At 37.2% G+C, this 25,811-nt stretch overlaps 1 protein-coding gene across 6 annotated transcripts in view; it reads right to left on the bottom strand.

Moving 5' to 3' along the window:
* The window catches only part of NFYC (nuclear transcription factor Y subunit gamma), a 62,023-nt gene that overhangs the window by 21,699 nt on the left and 14,513 nt on the right, over positions 1 to 25,811 (bottom strand). For all 6 annotated transcript variants that reach the window (XM_038377521.2, XM_043505931.1, XM_038377523.2 and 3 more), the window contains 2 exons: positions 7,479 to 7,591; positions 2,112 to 2,183 (listed from right to left, as the gene is read on the bottom strand). In XM_038377521.2, coding sequence (XP_038233449.1) covers positions 2,112 to 2,183; positions 7,479 to 7,591 — 185 coding nt within the window. The remainder of the gene's footprint in view (positions 1 to 2,111; positions 2,184 to 7,478; positions 7,592 to 25,811) is intronic.

Below are 25,811 nucleotides of genomic sequence, written 5' to 3'. Positions count from 1 at the left end.
TGTGAAACTGGGTAGTCAGTCACCTAGTATGCTTGCACATGAATCATTTTTATATGTGCAAATTTTGTTGGTGCAATGAGGGTATAAATTCAGAGGCCAGGTTGAGACCTCATTTAAAAATCTGATCCTTGCCGTCAGAAGTTATCAATACTCATTTATAAAGTGACTTACATACTATGATAATAAATGCAGGCAGAGTAAAAATGGATTGTAAAGATTAAACAAACATAAATCTAACCAATATTCATTTTCTTAGCAGAATCTGGCTCCAATTCCCTTTCTATTAGAACCGTTTCACTTTAGCTACCATTCTTTTAGGCTTATTTCCTTGGATAATCTCCTTCCTGTTAAACAATGGCTACCCGGAAACAATATTATTTACTTTCCATCTCCCTTTTCCTTTCATTACAGGGAATTTGGCATTAATTTAGTCAAGGCACTGAACTGAGACTCAAGAGGCTTGGATTCAATGTGGTTCAAAAGTTTCTAAAAGGTCTACATTAAGAAAGGGAGCCAAAGAACACGCATTTTTCACTGAGCTTATTTAAATGTTAAAGAGGCCCAACCTAAGGGTGGTATTCACAAGGAAAAGGATGGAAGTCATTGGCTCCATGAACTCTCTTGGAAATTGGCATCCCGTAAAATCTTCTAATTTAAGGCAAAAAGATCATTGGATAAGTAACAAAAAAAACCCTGATATTTACAGTAGTTTTTTTGTTTTGTTTTTCGTGTTACACGAGTAGATGTGCCAGAATTCCCCTTAGACCTATGCAAACCCTTATCCCCATATGGATAACTTGCCTTCATCACATGCCAAATAAATACTGATTTCTTAGGTTTCAGAGTAGCAGCCATGTTAGTCTGTATTCGCAAAAAGAAAAGGAGTACTTGTGCACCTTAGAGACTAACAAATTTATTAGAGCATAAGCTTTCGTGAGCTACAGCTCACTTCAATGCATCCGATGAAGTGAGCTGTAGCTCACGAAAGCTTATGCTCTAATAAATTTGTTAGTCTCTAAGGTGCCACAAGTACTCCTTTTCTTTCTACTGATTTCTTAGTTTGCTTGTTTCAAGGGTTCAGATCTAAAAATGTATGAAATATCAAAGGTCACACTTCCGTAATAAAATGTAAAATATGATGTTTTGTACTAATATTTGAAATACCTTTGTAGGGTTGTTGTTTTTTTAAAATGTTACTATGTTTATATTAAATGTTTTTGTAGAGCTGTGAATGCAAAAGCCACAGAAATAAGGAGGAGATATGAATATGAAAACTGAAAGACCAAAGCTAGACATTACTAGAATTGAGAAAAGACTGAAAGTCATTTGCAAATGTTTTATTCAAGACATGTCAGGAAATTTGTTTTTAAATGCAAAATGTATAAATTATGTGCCCCATTATACAAGCCAGTTAAATAATGAAAAAAGTTATCCAACAATGTGTCTGAAAAATACTGTGAAATCTATCAAGCTGCTAACAGCTGCAGCTGCCACAAGGTGCAGTCAACTAATCTTCGTAAGGCATCCTGAGTACCTCTTCTCTATAGGTCAATAAATAATCTACAGAACTTAATGTATTGGGAGGAAAGATGACACTGTGGGCAAGGAACTGATTTGGGACTCAAGAGCCCGATTCAACTCCTGGCTTTCCTACAGTCTTCCTGTCTGACCTTTAGCATGTCAAATCTCTGTACCTCAGTTCCCTATATGTAAAATGGAAATATTACTTCCATTCCTCACAGCGTTAACTCATTAATTTTTGTGAAGCACTCAGATACTACTGTAACAGGGGCCATATAAGTACCTAGATAGAGAAGGCTTTATGAGGCACCTGACTTGGCCTACTTCATTTGACATACACATTTATCTTTTTAGAGCACTCCTCAAAAAGAAAATCACTCCAGTTTCTAGGGGGGCTTTCATACCATCAACTGTGAAATTGTTCTGATAGCTGATCAGGTATTTTAATTCTTCTCCAGATTTCAAGAACAATAAGGTTGTTTTTCTTACATACACTGTGACCCAGAGAAATGACATCAATCGTGCTCATCAACAGGGTTCATAACTGTGAAACAAAACATAAGATGTAAAAAGACCAAATATGAATTTACCTTCACATCTTCATCCAATTTCATAATCTTCTTAATACGAGCCAGTGGAAGTTCCTGCACTCTGAAGTCTTTCTGCAGAGAACAAAAAAAGGAGACTTCATAAACTGTTCAACTACACATAATTCAAAACAAAAGTAAGAGATAAGTGATGTTCAGAAGAATTCAAAATTGGCCTTTTCTGCTTTAAACTGTATCTGTCTCCTGTAAGAGGCAACGGTTTTTATTCTCCAAGGTAAGGTAACTACAAACACTTGATGTTTACCCTCTTATCCACTTTTCTTTTCCATTCTAAGTGTTACATATTATATAGTTTCCCCCTTCATCTGCCGAAGGATGCTGTACAATAGACAGCATAGCTGCTGCCTGCATTACAGGAGGTGGGCCCTGGAGCAGACAGCAGGCTGCACTCCAAGCTCAACCTCACGGATCTTGCTCATTCTCCCCCCACCCACCCACCCACAGACTGTGCAAAAAGAAAAGGAGTACTTGTGGCACCTTAGAGACTAACAAATTTATCTGAGCGTAAGCTTTCGTGAGCTACAGCTCACTTCATCGGATGCATCCGATGAAGTGAGCTGTAGCTCACGAAAGCTTACGCTCAAATAAATGTGTTAGTCTCTAAGGTGCCACAAGTACTCCTTTTCTTTTTGCAAATACAGACTAACACGGCTGCTACTCTAAAACAGACTGTGCAGGAAAAGGAAAGCTCATGGAGGTAGGCCGGGGAAGACCTCTCACCTGCAGGCTGACAACTGGGGGGCAGCTGCTGGAGTTTGCCAGATGACTAGGAACTAGGAGGATGTGAAAGCCTGTTGGGGAAGGAGGGGAGATGAGGAAAGGGAGGACTGCACAAACCTGCAAGTGGGAAGCGAGAGAGAAGGGAGGGCTCTGGGCAGTGTATGGAAAGGGGAAAAGAAGTAGGGATCAAGTGCAAAGGAAACCAGGGCCTGTATTTCTGTGCGCACACATTTGATGTGCATTTAAAGTTGAATTTTTAGCACAAATTCAGCATTATTGGGAGAGGCCATTAAAAAAAACTTGAAGACAAATAAAAAGACAATTTGTTCTTTAAAAACCATGATTTTTATGCAAATTTCATGACTGAGTTTTTACTCAATTTTTGAACTCTTGGGTTGGCAAAACTACTAATTGACTTGGTACCACATGCCATAAAATATAAAATTAACATGGCACACATTAAATGGTTAATAACTGCTTATGTGACAGATCTCAATCAAAATATCAACAAAATCATCAAAGAGATCCCACAAGGATCACTTCTTGGCCCTATGCTATTTAACATTTTCATCAACAACTCGGAAGAAAATAAAGCCATGACCAATAAAGTTGGTAGATGACACAAAAAGTGGGGAAGTGGTAAGTAACGAAGAGGACACGTCATTGATACACAGCAATTCAGGTTACTCGATAAGCTTGGCACAAGCAAACAAAAAGCATTTTAATAGCGTCAAATATAAAGTTGCACATATAGGAACAATTAACATAGGCCATACTCACAAGATGTGGGACTCTATCCTGTGAAGCACTGATTCTAAAAAAGACTTGGAAGCTTTGGTGGATAATCAGTTGAACATGAGTTCCCAGTTCAAAGCTGTGGCCAAAGAGGTTAATGCAAATTTTGCAGGTATAAATAGGGAAATATTGAGTAGGAGCAGAGAAGTTGTATCACCTCTGTATTTGGCACTATGCGACTGCTACCTGAAAATTGTATTTAGTTGTGGTATCCATAATTGAAGAAAAATGTAGATAAATTGGAAAAAAAAAAGTTCAAAGGGTCAGGAAACATGCCTCAGAAGAATGAAAGACTTAAGGAGCTCAATCTATTTAGCCTAACAAAGAGAAGGTTCGGAGGTGACTTGATCACTGTTTACAAATACCTACATGGGGAGCAAAAATTTGACAATGGGCTCTTCAGTCTAGCAGACAAAGGTAAAACTCACAAGATCCAATGGCTGGAAGTTGAAGCCAGACAAATTCGGACTGGAAATAAGGTAAAAAAAAATTTTTAACAGCAAGGGTAATTAACCACTGGAACAACTTTTTCATCACTGGCAATTTAAATCAAATGGGATGTTTTTCTAAAAAGGTATGCTCTAGTTCAAACAGGAATTAATTTAGGAAAGTCCTATGTTATGCGGAAGGTCAAACTAGATAGTCACAGTGGTCCCTTCCAACCTTATTATCTAGAATCTTTGAATTAGTTATGACTTCTCTGCAGATCTGTGACTCCTATCCAGAAAATCTCAGTGATATAATTCCTCTCTAGTTTCTGCCACAGTTGAATAATACCTTACATTTGGTTATTTTTAGGGGGGAAATTATTTTATTCCTATAAATAAGTACTATGGCTATTAGACATTGCATATATTGCACATTTATTTTGGTTTAAGAGAAGCATCGCATGTTGTCTGGCTACTACCCAGCTAAGCAAGATTTAGGAGATCAATTCTTCAGCTTTTCTTTTTCCAAATTAAGCATCAACATTTTCACCACGCCTCTAACTAATTCTGGAACTGTAATGCACCATTAGTACTATTTTCTACAGTTTCTCCAAGATTAGGATGCATTTCTCTGTTTTATGGGGAAAAAAATTTCTTAAACAGTTCCCCGTTTTCCCAGAATTCTAGCTAAAGTGGGGACACCACAAAAGCACAAGAACATAAATAAAGATTGTCTCAAAGAGCAGTCAACCAGAACAGTTTGTACCACAGGTGACTGCTTTGACCCCCCACTACACAATACATGTAAATGAATTCTCAAAATTGCCCCGGTCCACATATGCTGCAGCACTCAGTGTGTTGGCTTTACGAGACATAATAATTTCAGTGCCTGATTATGTGCAAGGTGGCTGGATAGGACTGTTTTATAATTGTTTTTCCCCTCCAGACCTTATTAAAATTTTCATTCAGGCAGAAGCTTACAACTCTGCATTCAACATTTTTCTAACTTGCAATGCAATAAATAGATTCACAAGACAGCAGTGTTAGAAATTAAATTGCGCATACTAGGTGAGCTGTAGAATAAACCCTTACCACATGCAGATGAAGACAAACTATAGCTCTTGCACATAAGAGCTCAGTACACTCAGGGATCAAAGTAATTAATTCTGGTCTCTGCGTACAGATTGCTACATCTGTTTCTTGAGCTGAGACTGTACAACATGCTGAAAGGGGAAGCTTATCTTTAGACTACTGTATCAGAATAGGGTTCTTCATTTCAAATGGACCATCTTCAAATTGAGCCCTTTTGTTTTCAGCTAATTTAAATTAAAACCAGAAAAGTCTGCATTTAGGACAGACTACTGTAATGTCATAGTAGAGATGTTAGTTGCTCTTGAAAAGACATTTTTGTTATATGCCCTTATTCTCAGAGGCTTATCTTTTAAGTGGAAAAAATTTGGGGAGAGAAATATTTATTGTTCATTCTCAGCCTATAGGTGAAATTTTTAAAAATAAATCTGACAAAATTTTGTTCAGCTCTGAGTTATTTAAACACGTGAAAAGTGTAGGGTTTGTGTGTGCGTCTGTTAGATACTGTGCGCTTTGTGTTCAGGTTATTTTTTAAAACTTCACACTTTCCAAATTAGTTCTTAAAGGGGGTATAATACTTTTGAAAGGAATGTTTATCAAAATTCCACCCTCAGAAATTCCACCCTCTATAATATCTGCAAACTTAAATAGGAATAGGCTTATATAATAATGTAGGATAGAAAATCATGAACATGTTTTATTTGAAAAATAGAAGATAACACACCAAGATGCACTGGTCTAGCTATGCACAAGCAAGAGCTTGGGTATACTGAGCCCTAAACTGCCTATCACCTTGATATTGGTGCTTAGATATCAAAGTGAAGTGCGTAGAAATATCATAGATTAAACTAAATTGGTCTAGATAACCTTGAATATTCTGAAACAAGTAATTACTGTAGAAGCCATAACTAAATATCCAGAAATTTGTGCCTTTATATTCTAACCAATAATGTTGCACAAGTGTACTTCTTCCTCAGTGGATTTTACAACCGTACAGGAAAAATGGTAGGGGAAAGGCAGAAGCCCTACTACCCGTCTGTTTCAAAGTGATGTAATCAGGTGAAGGAAGAGGCTAGTGAATTTCCATTGACTAAGTATTGGGGAAGCACCTAGCCCTGATCCCCCCGATGAACTTTGCAACAGAAAATTATTTTTAGCCCTAGCACTAAAGCTATAAGTGTTGCTACTAGTGAAATTTAAAAGAAATATAGGTTTCAGAGTAGCAGCCGTGTTAGTCTGTATTCGCAAAAAGAAAAGGAGTACTTGTGGCACCTTAGAGACTAACAAATTTATTAGAGCATAAGCTTTCGTGAGCTACAGCTCACTTCATCGGATGCATTTCCGATGAAGTGAGCTGTAGCTCACGAAAGCTTATGCTCTAATAAATTTGTTAGTCTCTAAGGTGCCACAAGTACTCCTTTTCTTTTTAAAAGAAATAAAATCTGAATTTCTGAATGTACCAATTCAGCAAGCAAGTTTCAAATAAAATGATATGACAAAATATAAGCTCCATTCTGGAAACAGAAAATAAAAATCAGTCTTCCATCAACAGTTTTTCCTTAATTCTGGGAAACGTCTTAATGTTATATATTGTTGCTAGAATGTGGCAACTATGAAGCAAAAGTGTATACAAATTTAGAAGCACTATCACCATTTTACATTATGGAATTCAAACAGTAGTAAGTATATTCTGTAACACACATTCCTAATCACTTGACCTCAGTTAATCAAAGGCAGCCAATATCTTGATAGAATCCACAGTCATCTACATTTATTTCAAAACTGCTTCCCCCACCCCAAAGGTTTTGAATATCTTTGAAACCTTCTAGGAAATTAAGTTACAACTCTTTATATTAAACAGTCTTTGATTCCATTCTCTCTCTCCCCGAAAAGGTTTTGATTTAATCTGGAAAAATATTTATAATGGAGGACTATTGTGTCTCCATAAACTATGAAATACGTACATTTGATTTCATTATTGCCGAGCTACACCCCAAATTTTGATAAAAGTGTACATTTATACAAATCAAAATACAGTTCGTCTACATAATGATCATTTCTAACCCCACAGCTAGCTAGGAAGCTTCTTGCAGCGATGAACCAAGCATGGGGCCAAGTTCTGCTTTGAGATACTTATGCACAACTTCCACGGTTGACTCCAAAGGGAGTTATCTGTACAGATCTGAAGAAGAATTTGGTCAAACGTAGTTGGTTTTTGCAAATATTTTGCTATAAGACACTGAAGTAGCAGGTAACTCCTGTTGTACTAGGACATTTTCTTAAGGTTTTATCACATTATCAAAGGACATTCTCTTACCACTGTTAGATTTCGAATCTCCTCCATGACCCGAGGCCAGAAAGACTGCAGGCTTTGCTGAGCATCACTACTGCCAGCGGCACCAAAGCCACCATCTGTGGACATGGTGATAACTGGGGGAGGAAAAGGGGGAAAAAAAGAAACATTAGTAGAGATGGAGGAGACACTAGATTCAAAAAGTCCTAGAGTTTTTCCTGAATCACTTTGCAAAACTCTCCAAACAAGACAAGACTATCAAGTTCACACAACAGTGTGAGAAACTACCTGTTCTCTCCAAAAAAGACTCCAACATAGTTTCAAAGATCTGAAGGTTGTCAAGAAATTACTCACTCCCTTTTATTATTGGAATGCACGCACTATAGTTCTAATGGATGTCTAGTCCAAAAGGACTATTATGATGTCCACTGAAGAATTAAAAGATCACCAATATCTTATCAGATCTGAAAGATTTGCAAACTTACTAGAGTAAGCACCAACGAAGAACGGGGTCATCTCTATTTTTGCTTCCAGCCACTATGAGTTATCTACACTAGTACTGGTTTTTAAAAATTAGAATCAACTTAATTCAACAAAATCAAAGAAATTGTTATGCAGCTACTACTCTGCACTAGCCCACACCCTGTAAATCACAAATTTTGTGATTACACACCATCTTTGAAGTAGCTACATGCAAGAGGAAGCGTTTAGGCTGGACTGTCAATTTCACCCAGAATTTCCATTTAATGTAATGCTATTTTAAAAGGAACACAGTCAACTTAAAGTTAAGTGTATTTTTAAAATGACTTTACAGTTCTGCACCTATTTGAGACCTGACAATTTCTGTGGTTTTATAATCCCATTTGCTTATTATTTAAAAAAAAACAAACAACATTTCTCCCATCAGGTGCTGTGTGAAAGATACAAACACCAGGAGAAACTAACTGGCTATACACAAGATGCTGTTAAATTCACAAAATATTCTCTCTAATCTCGTTCAATTTAAAGTAATTTTCTTCACACAGTGCATAGTCAATCTGTGGAACTTGTTACTAGGGGGATATCGTGAAGGTCGAAACCATAATGGGGTTTAAAGAAGAATTAGATAAATTGATGGACAACAGGTCCATCCATGACTATTAGCCAAAATGGTCAGGAATGCCACCCCATGCTCTGGGTGTTCCTAGCTTCTGACTGCCAGAAGCTGGGAGTGGACAACAGTGGATGGATCAATCAATGATTGACTGTTCTGTCCATTCCCTCTGAAGCACCTGGCATTGACCACTGTCAGAAGACAAGATACTGGGCTTGATGGACCATTGGTCTGACTCAGTATAGCCCTTTTTATGTTATGTGTTAATTACAAAAGTAATTAAAGCATTTTCAGCTAGAAGTGAGGTTTTTTTTTTTAAGCTGAAGATGTCTACTTACCCTTTTTTGTATTTTATTAAAACTATGCTTGTCATTTAGCACTCTAGAACTGAAGTTTGGAAAGCAAATTCTGCTAGACTTTACAACTATACAGAATTTATTTCATGGATACCTTATAACCTGTATCTTGACAAGAGACCAAAAACTTAAGATGTATGCTAACACTTGCAATTGTGATCAACCAATACACAAAATATACAGCAACTGAATTACAACCATCATGGAGAAGAATTGGACTGACAGGCAGTTAGCTATACAAAGTTTAAAAAAAATTTTTTTTTTTTTTTTAAATATCCAACTTGGGTTTACTTGCCACAAACACTGGGCCAATCCTGTATCCTTCATATGCAAGTAACTCCTTGAAGAAACTGCAAAACTAAAAAACGTGTGACTAAAAAATTTTATAACACTTAAGCCAGAAGCAGCTAATGCTGGACAAGCCCAAATACGCTCTTAAAAAGCACTTTAATTGCAAAGAAATAGCTTTACAGGAGGGAAAGAGAGACACTAAGGGAGAAGTGTGATTCCTCTAGAACTTATGACAATCTAACAATCTTTAACCCTCTAGAAAAAGAATGCTTAAGATGTGCTGTTTGCACACTAGAATCATTCCAATTCTGATGGCATGTATGAACAACAGAAATGTAGAACACTTTAGGACAGAACTTATTATTCCCCAGGAGTAAAAAGTGTTTCAGGGAATGCCAAGAGTCACTACTCACTTCCCAAATGAACAAAGAAATTAAATGTTATGCTAAATTTTCTCTTGGGTCATCCAAAGCTGCTTTTAGGAGTGGCTTTTTTTAAACGGAAACATCAAAGTTCAGTGGGTTGTGAGGAGAGAAACCATATGCTGCTTTTCAAAAGACAAATCTCAACATACATAATGATATTTATGTCTGGTGATATAATGGGAAAAGGCATGGGGCAAAAAATTTTAAGCTGGCATATTAGGTACAATTCCCATTCACTTCTGATCTAATGCAGTTTATTTCTGCCTCTTCAAGGTAAGGAGGACTGGAGCAAAGTAATTTTAAAGTTTTATGTGATGTGGTTTAGAATGTTGTCTGGGGGAGATTATTGGTGGGCTTTAGACCCGTTGTGCCAAATACAATAATTACTCTTCATAAAAGAATATTGTTAGATAAGCCTACTGTAGGACATTCATGCCTAGTTTAGTACAAACTAAACTGTACGCTCTTAAATTCAGACATATTGAAAGAAGTGCTGTGAATGGTTACATTTAATTTTTTTAAATTTGTTGGGGTAGTTTGACAGGATATAAAAACCTACAAAAATGAGATTAACCTATAAATATTTGGCTAGTATCCACAAACTGTTGCAATAATAGTAAAAATCAAGGCAAAGGCAATTACAAAATTTCTCTGGAAACAAATGACCAGCAGGTTATACAGTAATTCTAACTGCAGCCAATTTTCATAATTAAACCACCTATGAATGAAAAATCTTCAAATATTTAAAGGAAAATAAATATAGATAAAATACTTTAAAGTCCTGTAACTGAATTCTGAATTTGTGCACCTCTGCTTTGTCACATGAAGAACAAAAATATAGATTTAGGAAAGCATAAACTAATCCTTGAAATCTGTTCTGTGATGGCAGTTACATAAGAGTATGTTGAACTCGCATATCAACAACACCAAGACAAAAAGAAAAGGAGTACTTGTGGCACCGTAGAGACTAATAAATTTATTAGAGCATAAGCTTTCGTGAGCTACAGCTCACTTCATCGGATGTTGTTAGTCTAAGGTGCCACAAGTACTCCTTTTCTATTTGCGAATACAGACTAACATGGCTGCTACTCTGAAACATGGGGAAATAGTTTTACTTTGTGTAATGACTCATCCATTCTCAGTCTCTATTCAAGCCTACGTTAATTGTATCCAGTTTGCAAATTAATTCCAATTCAGCAGTCACATTGGAGTCTGTTTTTGAAGCTTTTTTGTTGAATGATAGCCACTCTTAGGTCTGTGATCGAGTGACCAGAGAGATTGAAGTGTTCTCCAACTGGTTTTTGAATGTTATAATTCTTGACATCTGATTTGTGTCCATTCATTCTTTTACGTAGAGACTGTCCAGTTTGGCCAATGTACATGGCAGAGGGGCATTGCTGGCACATGATGGCATATATCACATTGGTAGATGCGCAGGTGAACGAGACTCTGATAGTGTGGCTGATGTGATTAGGCCCTATGATGGTATCCCCTGAACAGATATGTGGACAGAGTTGGCAATGGGCTTTGTTGCAAGGATAGGTTCCTGGGTTAGTGGTTCTGTTGTGTGGTGTGTGGTTGCTGGTGAGTATTTGCTTCAGATTGGGGGGCTGTCTGTAAGCAAGGACTGGCCTGTCTCCCAAGATCTGTGAGAGTGATGGGTCGTCCTTCAGGATAGGTTGTAGAGGTTTTAGTTGGGGGCTGAAGGTGATGGCTAGTGGCGTTCTGTTGTTTTCTTTGTTGGGCCTGTCCTGTAGTAGGTGACTTCTGGGTACTCTTCTGGCTCTGTCAATCTGTTTCTTCACTTCAGCAGGTGGGTATTGTAGTTGTAGGAATGCATGATAGAGATCTTGTAGGTGTTTGTCTCTGTCTGAGGGGTTGGAGCAAATGCGGTTATATCGTAGCGCTTGGCTGTAGACAATGGATCGAGTGGTATGATCTGGATGAAAGCTAGAGGCATGTAGGTAGGAATAGCGGTCAGTAGGTTTCCGATATAGGGTGGTGTTTATGTGACCATCGCTTATTAGCACCGTAGTGTCCAAGAAGCGGATCTCTTGTGTGGACTGGTCCAGGCGGAGGTTGATGATGGGATGGAAATTGTTGAAATCATGGTGGAATTCCTCAAGAGCTTCTTTTCCATGGGTCCAGATGATGAAGATGTCATCAATGTAGCGCAAGTAGAGTAGGGGCATTAGGGACGAGAGCTGAGGAAGCGTTGTTCTAAGTCAGCCATAAAAACGTTGGCATACTGTGGGGCCATGCGGGTACCCACCGCAGTGCCGCTGATTTGAAGGTATACATTGTCCCCAAATGTGAAATAGTTATGGGTGAGGACAAAGTCACAAAGTTCAGCCACCAGGTTAGCCGTGACAGTATCGGGGATACTGTTCCTGATGGCTTGTAGTCCATCTTTGTGTGGAATGTTGGTGTAGAGGGCTTCTACATCCATAGTGGCTAGGATGGTGTTTTTAGGAAGATCACCAATGGACTGTAGTTTCCTCAGGAAGTCAGTGGTGTCTCGAAGATAGCTGGGAGTGCTGGTAACGAAGGGCCTGAGGAGGGAGTCTACATAGCCAGACAATCCTGCTGTCAGGGTGCCAATGCCTGAGATGATGGGACGTCCAGGATTTCCAGGTTTATGGATCTTGGGTAGCAGATAGAATACCCCAGGTCGGCGCTCCAGGGGTGTGTCTGTGCGGATTTGTTCTTGTGCTTTTTCAGGGAGTTTCTTGAGCAAATGCTGTAGTTTCTTTTGGTAACTCTCAGTGGGATGAGAGGGTAATGGCTTGTAGAAAGTGGTGTTGGAGAGCTGCCTAGTACACCAAGACAGGACAGGAACTTTCTCCCAACTCATGATGCAATTCACTCAAAAGGCAAAACCAACAGTTATTCAAGATTATGCTTCAAAGATGATTTGCATTCAAATCTATTTAATACCACAGTGAATTACAAACAGCAAGAAACAGAAAAGCAAAATTAAACAAACCAAGAAAAAAAACAAAACAGAACAAACAGCCACCAGGAAAATATTTCTAAAACCTACATGGATATTACTAAATTGTTTTATCTAATGCTGACAAAGGCTCACAGAAATACTATGCAATAGCCTATAACCAAAATATGGATTAAAAAAACCAAAATAGTAAAACGTTGTCACAAACACTAAAATCAAACCAGAAATGTTTTCATGATTTGTCATTAATGAAAATAGTTTAAACAAAACACTGCAGCATTGTTTTTGTGCATAAGAATAAGAAATTAAAGTGATTGTCAGTTTCATTTTCTGTTATAATCTAATTAGACTGGCCAATCTCAGCAAAATTCTGAAAGTAAGCAAAGGGCAAGTAAGTAATACACCCAAGATAAGTAACACATACACATTTTTAACACCCTCTCCTTCAGTTTTATTCAAGGTGGCATTTGCAAAATAGATTAATATCTTGGAAGTATCCTTTTAAAATTACTACTGCCATATGAAATGCATTAGAACCTCAGAGTTACGAACACCAGAGTTACGAGCTGACCAGTCAACCACACCCCTCATTTGGAACTGGAAGTATGCAATCAGACAGCAGCAGCAACAAAAAACCCCACAAATACTGTACAATACTGTGTTAAACGTAAACTACTAAAAAAAAATAAAGGGAAAGTTTAAAAAAGATTTGACAAAGTAAGGAAGCTGTTTCTGTGCTTGTTTCATTTAAATCAAGATGGTTAAAATCAGCATTTTTCTTCTGCATAGTAAAGTTTCAAAGCTGACTTAAGTCAATGTTCAGTTGTAAACTTTTGAAAGAACCACCATAATGTTTTGTGCAGAGTTACGAACAACCGCAATTCCTGAGGTATTCATACTGAGGTTCTACTGTACGGACTTGCTTTTATGACTCATTATTTCTGAAAGTGAAATCTGTACCACATGAAGAAAAGTTGAGATTCTTGAATCTTTTCCTCTCGAAACAGAAATGACAGCTTTTGATGTAATAAGCACTGAACATGACTATCAAACTGTATATCATTGCTCATATCAATAATGAAAGGTAGTGCAGTTTGTTTTTAATTGAGAATCCACTCCAATTAGACTGTTCAAAATGACAATGAATTGGTGAATAAATTACTACGTTAGTCAGGAAGGACAAGGAAGTGCTAAAGTTACAGACAATAGAGAATAAAGCTTTTCATTAGTGTATCTGCTAAAGCAAGTTTTCCCTTGTATTCCATATATACCTATTGTACAAATTAGCACAAGATCTTGAAAGAGCTCAAAACCAGTTTAATCTAGTCATCTAGACTTTTAAAAAAAACCCTTAACAAGTTAAAATCATATCTTCAAAGTAAATAAATACAAAAACAATATTTCAGAATGCAGAAACCAACAGCTTAGTGGTTGACTCAAAGATAATTGCTACTTTAAATAACTGCTTGAGATAATTATTAGGAAACTGTAAAGAGACGGCAGTTTGAGGTTACTACAGAGCTATTAATAATTATCCCCAGTTAAAAAAAAAAAAAAATATACTGCCGGAAACACAATGCACCAATGACTCATGTGCCTGTGAAGGAATGCTATGCTGATAGAAACTGTTTAAAACAAACTTGGATATCTGTCTCCTAGGCAGGTTAGACCATCTTGAAACATTAATACAAGAAGTCACTGGCATAAGAAAAAGAATAAAAATCACGTTTGAGTTAGAAAGTCAGGCTGCAAAAGGAAAAAAAAGAAGAAAGTGAGAAGGATTACACCAACCTAACGGTTTTCCTTCAGTTTAATTAGACCAAGGGGGGAAAAAATAAAAAATGGTCAGTGGGAAGAAAGCTGTCATTTCTCAAAGTACACAACATTTTAACAGATGCGTTTTGTACAATCTGCAGAACACAGATTTAAAGAAAGTTTACAAATCAGGCTTGTAAGTGTTGGGGAGAGAGAGAGAGTTCTACTTAAAAGGATACTACATCTGCCTAGGTCAGAGAAAGGATGAAGAAAAATATATTGATTTAGCTAAACTGCTATACAGAAACTGATTTAGTTAATTTTGTCCACACAAGAAGAGGATTGCACACACATTTAAATTTACAAATTCCTCATGTCAGATTTGATTTAAACTAAATCAATATAAATTAAACAAACCAAAATTAAAATGCTCACACAAGACAGTTGCACTGATTTAACTACGTCACTTTCTAGAGCAATTTAGTTTTAACCGATACAAATTTATAGTGCTGAGAAGGCCTAAAACTTCATTACATTTTGCCTCTCTTCCCTTGAAAACTCCTCTCTCTGGGATGCACTGTGAACCCTTGGGATCCTCATATTCCCTACATTAAGCTCCTCTATGCATTATCCTGTCACTATCCTTTTAGCACCGGACATGAGTGCACAAAAAAGCCTCAACAATGCTGCTCTTTAATGTGGCCAGCAGAATCACTGCTGAGAAATACAAGGCCAAAAACAACCTCTGTATCGTCAGGTTATCACAAGAAACAACATTTACAAACATTATTAAATCGTACAACCAACCCTATGAGGCACAGAAGTTCTATTTATTCTCCAATTTAAAAATTGGGGTTATTTTGGAAAACGGCCTTAGCTACTCAATGCTTCTTTTTTTTTTTTGCCCCAATTTTATAAAGGGGGGGAAAAAACACACAACATTGAGTAGCTAAGACCACTTTCCAAAACGTTCTCCAATTTTCGGTACCCAAATTTAGCACTACTGGAAGAGGGGTTAAAAAAAAATCAGGCTAAAGATATCTGCAGTTGAGCACCCAAGAGTTAGGCACCCAAATCACAAGCTACTTTTAAAGATTTTGACTTAAGTACTTCAACCCAAGATGCACAGCAAGCCAATATCAGAGCCTGGAATAGAACTTGATCTTTCTGGCAGCTGGCACAGGCTCTGACTTCTAGACCAAATGTTTGAATTAAAACCAACATAAAATGACCCAAAATAGTAAAAGGGACATACGCTTCCAAAGGGAAAAGGTTATAGTCTTGCAGCAGAAGAGGACTGTAATTTAATTAGAAGCTCTCAGTGTGAAAGAGACCCTTAAATTCAAAAGCAGTGTCAAAAGGAACCACACGCCTCTGCTGACTAGCATCAACAGCGTCAAGAGAAATAAAGAACACAGCATAATTAAAATAAATCACTAGAGTTTATGGGGATGATATGATTTTTATGATGCTATACTACATGAAACTAGAAACTTATCCCATCCCACGTTTCTGAAGAGGGATAAACTCAGACTGGGATGATCAAATTTCAGAAGACTAGAGGAAATTAAACAAAATTGCTTGCCCCCAGGCTAACAGCTTTATCTACAGATCTCTAGATTGCATCCTATTCCTGTGTGAAATGTTTTTTTCCATTTTGCATTTTAAAGCTGTATGTGAAAAACATCTGATATACAGTAGCTCTTCTATTCATGAGGAAGACAAACTGTAGTGCTACAAGAAAAGGAGTACTTGTGGCACCTTAGAGACTAACAAATTTATTAGAGCATAAGCTTTCGTGAGCTACAGCTCACAGTGAAACAATCTACTGAATAGTCACTGGAGTTTTTGTATGTCTGAGTAGCTGTTTATGGTTCTGCTTTCGCTCTTTATGGAAGCTTCATAATTGTACATAACTGTGGTATGTAACCAATCATTCAAATGAGCTCTTGTACCAGATGACTGAAGGATAGCGGATGTGACACCTATTTTAAAAACGGCTCCAGAGGCAATCCCAGTAATTACAGGCCAGTAAGCCTAAATTCAGTACCAGGCAAAATGGCTGAAACTATAGTAAAGAACAGAATTATCAGACACACAGATATGAACACAATTTGGTGAGGAAGAGCCAACATGACTTTTGTAAAGTGAAATCATACCACGTCAATCTCTTAGAATTCTTTGAGGGGGCCAACAAACATGTGGACAAGGGTGATCCAGTAGATATAGTGTACTTGGAATTTCAGAAAGCCTTGACAAGGTCCCTCACCAAAGGCTCTCAAGCAAAGTAAGCACTCCAGGAATAAGAGGAAAGGTCCTCTCATGGACCAGTCACTGGTTAAAAGATAGGAAACAAAGAGTAGGAATAAATGGCCAGGTTTCAGAATGGAGAGAGGTAAACAGCAGTGTCCCCAGGGGTCTGTACTGGGACCAGTGCTGTTCAACATATTCATATGATCTGGAAAAAGGGGTAAACTGTGAGTTGGCAAAATTTGCAGACAATACAAAATTATTCAAGATAGTTAAGTCCAAAGCAGACTGTGAAGAGTTACAAAGGGATCTCACAAACCTGGGTGACTGGGCAACAGAATGGCAGATAAATTCAATGTTGATAAATGCAAAGTAATACATATTGGAATTATGTTTTCTAATGATACATACAAAATATTGGGCTTTAAATTAGCTGTTACCAATCAACAAATGCCTTGGTGTCATTATGGATAGATCTCTGAAAACATCCACTCTATGTGCAGTGGCAGTCCAAAAAAATTTAAAAGAATGTTAGGCACCATTAGGAAAGGGATAGATAATAAAACAGTATATAAATTATGATAAGCCCATGTTGTGAATACTGTGTATAGACCAGGTCACTCATCTCAGAAAAAGATAAGAATTGGAAAAGGTACAAAGAAATGCAACAAAAATGATTAGGGGCATGGAACAGCTTCCGCATGAGGAGAAACTATGAAGACTGGGACTTTTCAGTTTGGAAGAGAGATGACAAAGAGGAGATATGATAGAGGTCTATAACATCTTGATTGGTGTGGAGAAAGTGAATAAAGAAATGTTATTTACTCCTTTCTCATAACACAAACTAGGGATCACCCAATGAAATTAATAGGCAACAGCTTTTTTTTAAAAAAGAAGTGCTTCTTCACACAAAGCACAGTCAACCTGTGGAACTCATTTTCCAAGGGATGCTCTGAAGGCAAAAAACACTATAACGGGGTTCAACAAAGAATTAGATAAGTTGATGGACAACAGGTCCATCAATGGCTATTAGCTATTAGTCAGGGATACAGTACGATGCTCTGAATGTCCCTAGTCTCTGTTTGCCAGAAGCTGGGAGTGGACGATAGGGGATGGATCACTCGATGACTGCCTGTTCTGTTCATTCCCTCTGAAGCACCTGGCCTTGGCCACTGTCAGAAGACAGGACTGGGCTAGATGGACCATTGGTCTGATCCAGTATAGCCATTCTTATGAGCTTCCAAAATCATACATGGAGACAATTATCTTACCATTTCAAACAACTTGGGAATCCTTGGCCTCATTTCTGCTGAGAAAGTTATATAAACCAGAGAGTCCTGTGCCCCCCTACCTGCAGGATCTAGGTGCTTGCTTATGAGTCCTGGAACATCTCACACTTTATCTAACCTCCTAGCAGGCAGCACAAGTATTTAGCATTTATACAGCACTATAAATCTTCAAATCACGGTACAAAACTCACCAGTTAATCCTCATCATACTCCATTACAATAAGATTTTTCCATTTCACAGATAGGAAAATATGAAAGAGAGGTTAGGCACCTTGCCCAAGGCTATAAAGTGAGTTAATGGCAGAGCCAGGATTGGCCATCAGGAGATCTTGGCCTGTAGTCTCATGTTTAATATGTTACTAAGCTAGGCTTTGAATTTTTCCATTCTTATTTTCTCACTTTTTTCTTATTTACATTAATGTTCAGTATCTCCATAAAAGATTTACTTTGTCATCTAATGCATCTGATGAGTTTTACTCGCTGAATGCACTGTTTTTGCATTTTGAATTGTGCTACTGTATTTTTGCCTTTATGTTGTAAAGCATTAATGAAATGCCACAAATAAATATTCTAGTACACATATATATTTCATGATTTCAATGAAAGCAGCTTCAGGATACAAGATCACTTTTATATCTGCAGTTTGTTGTTCTGTCATATTCTAGTACACCATTCCCAAGTACAAAAGGAACAAGAAAACCATGCCTGAACTAAAAATGGTTAGTGCTCGAACAAGAAAGATCATTTTGTCTCAGCATGCTGTTGGTGTTACAAAATCCACTACTCACAAAAGGTCTATCAGAAAGCTCAGTTGCAGAAAAGAAAAAACAATGTAGAGCCCATATTTCATGCTATTGAAGAATAGTACCTAAAAAGGAAGAATAAAGAGCACCTCGCCTACCACACAACACAAAAAACTGGAAGCCAACAGAATCAGAAATATATCTGCAGTGTCAGAAAGCGAGCAATATTTCTTTTGTCAAAATTCATAATCATCTTTATGATACATTTTTAAAATGCATCAGACTAAAAGTCCTCAGACAACAAACTTCAAAATAGATTGCTGCAGTCTCCAAATTTCGAGGGACAGATTCTGATATCAGATATGCAGAGCCCATACTTGTGTATCAAAGAATCTGCTCTCCACAGTAATAAATTATGAGGTCACAAGCACTTGAGCATGACAATCTAGCAAGCAAGAAATTCTCACAAAAGGGTTCATGTATTTTAATAAGGTTTTAGTAAAGCATGTTTCTTTAAATTTGTCAGAGCATGACAGTTGCTTTCTACATATGAACAGCACATTATCCATAGCCAGATACTGCAGTAATTATATTTTAATAGCAAAGGCCAAATGCCCTACCTTTAACAAGTCACATTCAGCCCATTGACTTCAGAATATAAACTGTGAGCTTGAAAATGAACTGCATGAGATGACATTTTACAGTCTCAGCAACAATAAGAATGTCTTAGCTGTACTGAAAGCTAGTTTCTGGGCCACTGATCAATAGCACTTGTTCTTCTACATGTGCATTTGTCCTGCTCCAGTCCCAACAGCTGACTGTAATCTTGCTTTGAAATCATCTGCTGAGAAACCAATACCAATGGTCTGATAACTGCATCCCAAAAGAGACGGTGCCTGAACCTGCTATACATTTCTCTGCTTCAAGGCCTATTCAAGAGGACATATAAACTTTCAGCCTGGCAGCTGACCGACCCATCAAGAAATACTGTTAAATCATCAAATGTATTTAATTTACCATTCCAAATAATCTCTAGGATAGAGGCCAAATAATATAGCTGCAGCAAGCCGGCAGCATAAAGATACTACAACTACAGTCACAAAAAGAAAGTGAATCTATGTGCTCGAAAAAAAAAAGTGCTCAGATTTTTAAACTGGCTTTCTTGGTGACAGACTGTTCTCTTTATCACCCAAACGGAGTCAGGTCCTGTCCAAACTGGAGCACCAGGTTGTAAAATAATTGGTAAACAAGGTTCTCGATAGCATTACAGAACTATGCTGACAACAGTTTTTAAACAAGGGTGTAGATTGCAAGGTTAGTGCTACAACGTGGACAGATTTGCTTCCAAACTAACGATGCTAGAGACTCTGTTCCATCCCTTTCGCCACTTTGTTGGGTCCTAGCTTGGATTTGGAACACGTTAGTAACTGCCCAGCCTTGCCTAACCCTAGATTTTTGGGGAAAGTTTTCACTATTGCTAACACTGATGCAGATCCAAAAGTAGCAACAGAGGGACCATTAGGGTAGACAAGGGCTCCAGGAGGCCACTGGCATTTTTAATACTGTGCTGTCTAACCTTGAGTGCTGTAGTAGTAGTGTGCTCAGCCTCTCTAGTCTCACATGCCGAAGAAACAAGCATGACAGACTAAGAGATGGCACTGATAAGAACCAGAGACCTGCATCCAGTTCCCCTGAAATGGAAAGATGGTCAGGCAAAAGACAACACATGAAGATGGGGAGGTATTACTTGAAAGCGTTTTAGGGGCTCAGTGTTTCAGAGCATTCCATAAAAAGGAATAGTGAATGTGCAGCTTGGGTATCCAATTTGAAACGAACTAGGGTCCAATATATACAGTCAGTTATATGCATGACAAATGCATTTGCATGACTAATGCTTTCAAAGTTATTTGAATTGGTACAGAGGTTTGTTTCCACTTTTGATATATCCACAAGTAGAAACAAAAAAGGTCTGATACAGAAAAAATATTGTTTATAAACAAGTGGGGGAAAACATGTATTTAATGTTTATATATTATTTAAAACTATTTTTGTGGCACTGCAGAACCATTTATTAATTTTGGAACCAAGAAGAATCTAATTTCAACTAAAGCAATGAAAACTTATAACCAGGAAACTACAATAAAGAAACACCAATCTTGACACCCCTCACCCATAGTTGTCAACATTAGTGGATATCTATTAGTGGACCTTTTATAATAAACACTAACTCTATACATCAACACCTTGTTTTCCAGCAAGAAGGCGCTTTAACAGAAATCAATAAATGAGGGTAAATATTTGCATAGCTGATGAAATAAACAAGTGATCATATCAGGAAAACATACTTCTTATTTTATAAAAAAGAAAAGGAGTACTTGTGGCACCTTAGAGACTAACAAATTTATTTGAGCGTAAGCTTTTGTGAGATACAGCTCACTTCATCGGATGCACTCTTCTTATTTTATCTAGATTTCCTATATTGCAAGAAAGAATTCCCTGAATAAGCAGAGTTTGATTTCTTCAGGCTCTGTTCGATCACATCTGGTCCATCTGTCTGAGCCAGTGAGCAGGAAAAGATCCTTAGTCTACTTTTAAAAGCATTTTCCAATTGTGTTTTAAATGCTTCTAATATCTTGATGCACAGGAAGTCAAGAAAAAAAAAGGACCAAAGTGTCTGTGATTTAAACATGCAGCAATATAAATATACTAGTGTAAGCAAGTAGAATCCTCACTCTACTATGAGCACAGTACACATACACACACCACAAAAGCCCATGCTTACCACTTTCCAGGGATCTGACTTTATTGACAACTCAAACAACAACAGAATTAAACCTCAACCTAATATTTCTTTTCAGGCACAACTGTCCTTAGGGTTTTCCCGCAGGACCTCTATTTATCTCTTTCCAATTGGCTCTGAGATGCACTGCAATTACGTTTATACTCCTTGACTGGAGCTAACCAGACACTCCCGATCCAACTTCAGAGAGAGTGTCTCAATTACTGCTTTTCATACAAGCTTCTGGCACAGGAGCTTATGGTGGCTCAGATATACCCCAAATTCCTGTACAGAATCCTGTTACAATTGGCTTTTCAGAATATGACCAATTCATCCAAAAGTGAAGAAATCTTCTGGGAAAGTGGAATAGCATGTTTTCCTATACAATCAAATCAATCAATCAAAAAAAATATGGTCAGCAAACCTTAAAGTTCATATCAGGCTGCCGGGTATTAATTAATCTACCAGCTTTTAAATATCCACCAGAAATCCTGGTATGTCCTTGGAAAGGATGCAATTAAGCGACAGTGTTTACAAAGGCCTCATTAGAAAGGTGCGTTGTCAGACCCCTAGGGATTTGTAAGTTTTCTTTCTAACCACATTTTCTTAAACGTTATTTGCATAATAGTTCCGAGAGACCCCAACTTGCTTGACCATGATTCAGTGACATGACCCTAAAATGGGATTCTTGTTCCTCTACATCTTCACAGCAAAATACAACAAAATGTTTTATATAAACGCTTATTATAATTATTTATATTATGGTAGCACCTAAAGATCCAATCGGCATTGAGACCCCATTGTGTTGTGCATGGCAGAAACTGTCATTTCAAATTGTGAAAAGTAGCAATTTCTCAAGCTTTTCACAACACTGAAGACTGTCTGAAATAAACCTATGTTGCCCAGGATTTAGGCACATTATTTCTATAAATAATCAGAATCACATCCAAAAAAAGTGTGTATTGGACTGAAAATTTACACACTAAATTTTGAATATGGTTGCAGCAATTCTGCATTGTTTGTATCATACAGTATGCCACCAAGCCATCTACCATAAAAGCATGGTTTTGTGCTCTTAGCACTGGATTGGGAATCAGAGATTCACAAGTTCTAATCACAGCTGATATGACCTCCTTCTAGGTGCACAGACAAGTTACAAACTATTTGCATCAGTTTCTCCATAAAATGGAAATTCCAGGAGCGCTGTAAAGCACCATAAAGGCAAAAAGTGCTAGTAAGTGCTATATACAATTATTCTAGCATAAACGGCAACAGCAACAATGCAGTGATCGGTAAAGCCTAGTAATTCTTATCTTGATGCACAGAAAATAAGTTATGCATAAATTAGGGCTAGAATATAAACCAGAATCAAGAGATTTAGGCACATCTTTCTATAAATGGCTAGAGTAATTTAATTTACAGGATAAATTTTGAAGCTATCTCCATAAAACAGTGCTGCAAAGAGACTAACATTCCCTCAGATAAACGTGAACATTTCCCACCGATTTCAATGAAAGCTTAATGTACTTATTAAAGGAGATAGTATGGCCCTTAAGCTTTTTCAAATAAAAAAAGAGTACCTGCAAATATTTAACTGCTTCACACAAAACATATTTAAAAATACATGTTTTCTTCTAATACCTTTACATCAAGAAACTTCTATAATTCCTCAGTTTCATTTTAAACTCCCCCCCTTTATAAAAAAAGCTTTATATGCTTAAGTTGCTTGGATAATAAATACCTAACACTATATGTTTCTTTTTAGCTTCAAAACACCATACAAACATTAGTTCCTGCAGCACCCATGTGACGTATTTTACCTATTTCCATTTTGGTGAATTGAGGCACAAGACTTGCCCAAGGTCATAGTGAGTTGCACAGCCATGAATAGAAGTGAGGAATTACTAGCTTCCAATGCCATGTGTAACCCATTAAACTACAGCGAAGTGAGCGATAGTGCACATGTGAAGCAGAACTTAATTTAGCCACGTCACTCCTCCTAAAGTGCAACCCGTGGGATGAATGCCCTGATCCTGAAAATATTTATGCATACTATTAACTTTAATGTGTCAGTAATCCCATTGACTTTAATGGAACTACTGATGCTTAAAGTTAGGCATGTGCTTATGTCTTTGCAGGATCAGGGACCAAAACTCCACATTTGTTGTAGTAACCTGCAAAAGGAAGCAACTATTCTTTAAACACTCTGGCAAGCATGTATTTGTCATATAGACCATAAACATAATCAAAGTTACATTATGCTAAGAGATGTATGCATAAACACCCAGATATCCAATGTGTTAATTTTGCATGTGAATTAACACACTCAAGGCAGAATCACCTAGTTAAGAGTAGGGGCCAGGACTCTATTGCCAGCTCAGGCAATGACTTACTGTATGACCCTGGACAAGTCAGAATTGCTATGCCTCAGTTCCCCATCTGTAAAACTGGGAAAATACTTATCTTTATAGATTTCAGAGTAGCAGCCGTGTTAGTCTGTATTCGCAAAAAGAAAAGGAGTACTTGTGGCACCTTAGAGACTAACAAATTTATTAGAGCATAAGCTTTCGTGAGCATCCGATGAAGTGAGCTGTAGCTCACGAAAGCTTATGCTCTAATAAATTTGTTAGTCTCTAAGGTGCCACAAGTACTCCTTTTCTTTTTATCTTTATAGAGCATTTTGAGCTCCCCATTGGAAATGCACTACGGGCAAAGTACTTCTTTTACATAATATCACAGAACTCATGTTAACCAACTCCACTGTGTTATCCATGTAACTTTGTACACAAAATGACCGCATATATTATTTGTTATGCAAACTTATCTCTCTAATTTTAATCCTAGAGATGGTTCTCAGTTTTATTTACAAATTAGACAAACACACCATAGGCTTTATTCCGTGATAGGACCACCAGACACCTTAAATGCATTGAAAGGCACAAAACTGAATGCAAGAGACTCAAGAACTGACCTTTTCTTAGTGCAGCACATAATTCAAGCGTCATAGTGATTGTAAAATGCTCAATGTTTTTAAAAGGTGATCTATTTAAAAATCAAGCAAAACTAATCTGAATTGCTGTTAGTGTCAGTTATTTTAGTTTCCTTTCTTCCTTTGAACCAGAGAGCACAAGGTCACAGCTAAGATTTGGTACTTTAAAAGTTAAACATTTACTAAGATTTTTTGTGTTTTCCCTTTGCACTCAATCCTTGCCCCATTTGGTTTCTATGTTGGCAAGATTTTACCCCATACAGAATAAAAACTGATTCAGAGGTCTTTTTATCTATCTGAAGGCCAAGTGTTCTTAAGATATACCTTGCATATATAAATTTCTATATCAAATGCTGAGTAAAGATATAAAAGGCCTCTTTAATAATCTGAACAGTTTTTGAATAAGGTCTATTTCACATGTAAAATACTACTTTGTATACATTAGAACTATATCCCAAATGGTACAACTTGTCTCCTAACTTTAATCTCATTCACTCAGAGAATTTAGTATGAAATATGTGCGCTCACTCGCTCTCTCTCTCTATATATATACACACATACATATACACACACACACACAGTGGTTTTATACATTTAAACCATTGTATGTAGCAACACAGCTTTGGAAAACATGACTTTCCCGGCCCAGGCACAACAAAAATTTACTCACTTGCTGTTATTCATGATAATGATGTGGATAATAAGTGAATGATATTTAACTCACCTATCGAAAAAAAAAAAAAGTTACTTGCCCCAAGGAGAAGAACTGTGGAAGGCTGATATAGTGTAGTTTTAAATTTAACTTTAAAAAGTACTGCCGAAATTAATGCGACAAGTTCTCACTCCTCAGAGACATGTGTCTTATTCAGATTTGTATAGAATACGCTGATGAAATTTCAGGGCTGTTATTTGGCATCAGCGAGATACAAATTAAGTGGATTTGTCACATGTCTAAAAATATATTAAATAGTTTATTTAATTTCAAGGACTGAAGATGATGAGTTTTGGCACACAAATATATTCTCTGGATCCAATATGTGGCAGCAATAAATGTCAGCATACATTTCAAACTATACTTATTTAGAATGTGCCCTGTGCTGGAGAATTAGTAACCTCAATACTCAACGGTATTTTTAGGAATTTTGTGATTTATACCTACATTATGCACTATTTTCTACACAACTTTAGGCTACTATCTGGTAAGTGTCCAATAAGCACATAAGTAAAAATGAGTGTCCTTCAAGTACCAATATTTTCAGAAACATGGTTAAAACTGTTCAAAAAATTAACAGAATTAAAGGTTAATAATTAATGAAGCCCTTGTAACTACAAAAATAATGGTGTACAATTTATCAAACAAAAAGCAGCATTTCCAAAGAAAATCTTTGAAAATCCAGAAGAATAATTCTCTTAGCCCTGGAAGATTCATGAAAC

The sequence above is a fragment of the Dermochelys coriacea genome, chromosome 19 (genome assembly GCF_009764565.3).
Source record: "Dermochelys coriacea isolate rDerCor1 chromosome 19, rDerCor1.pri.v4, whole genome shotgun sequence".
NCBI classification, from domain to species: Eukaryota; Metazoa; Chordata; order Testudines; family Dermochelyidae; genus Dermochelys; species Dermochelys coriacea.
The sequence above is the reverse complement of the archived record's forward strand: the minus strand, read 5'-3'. Positions and strand labels throughout refer to the sequence as shown.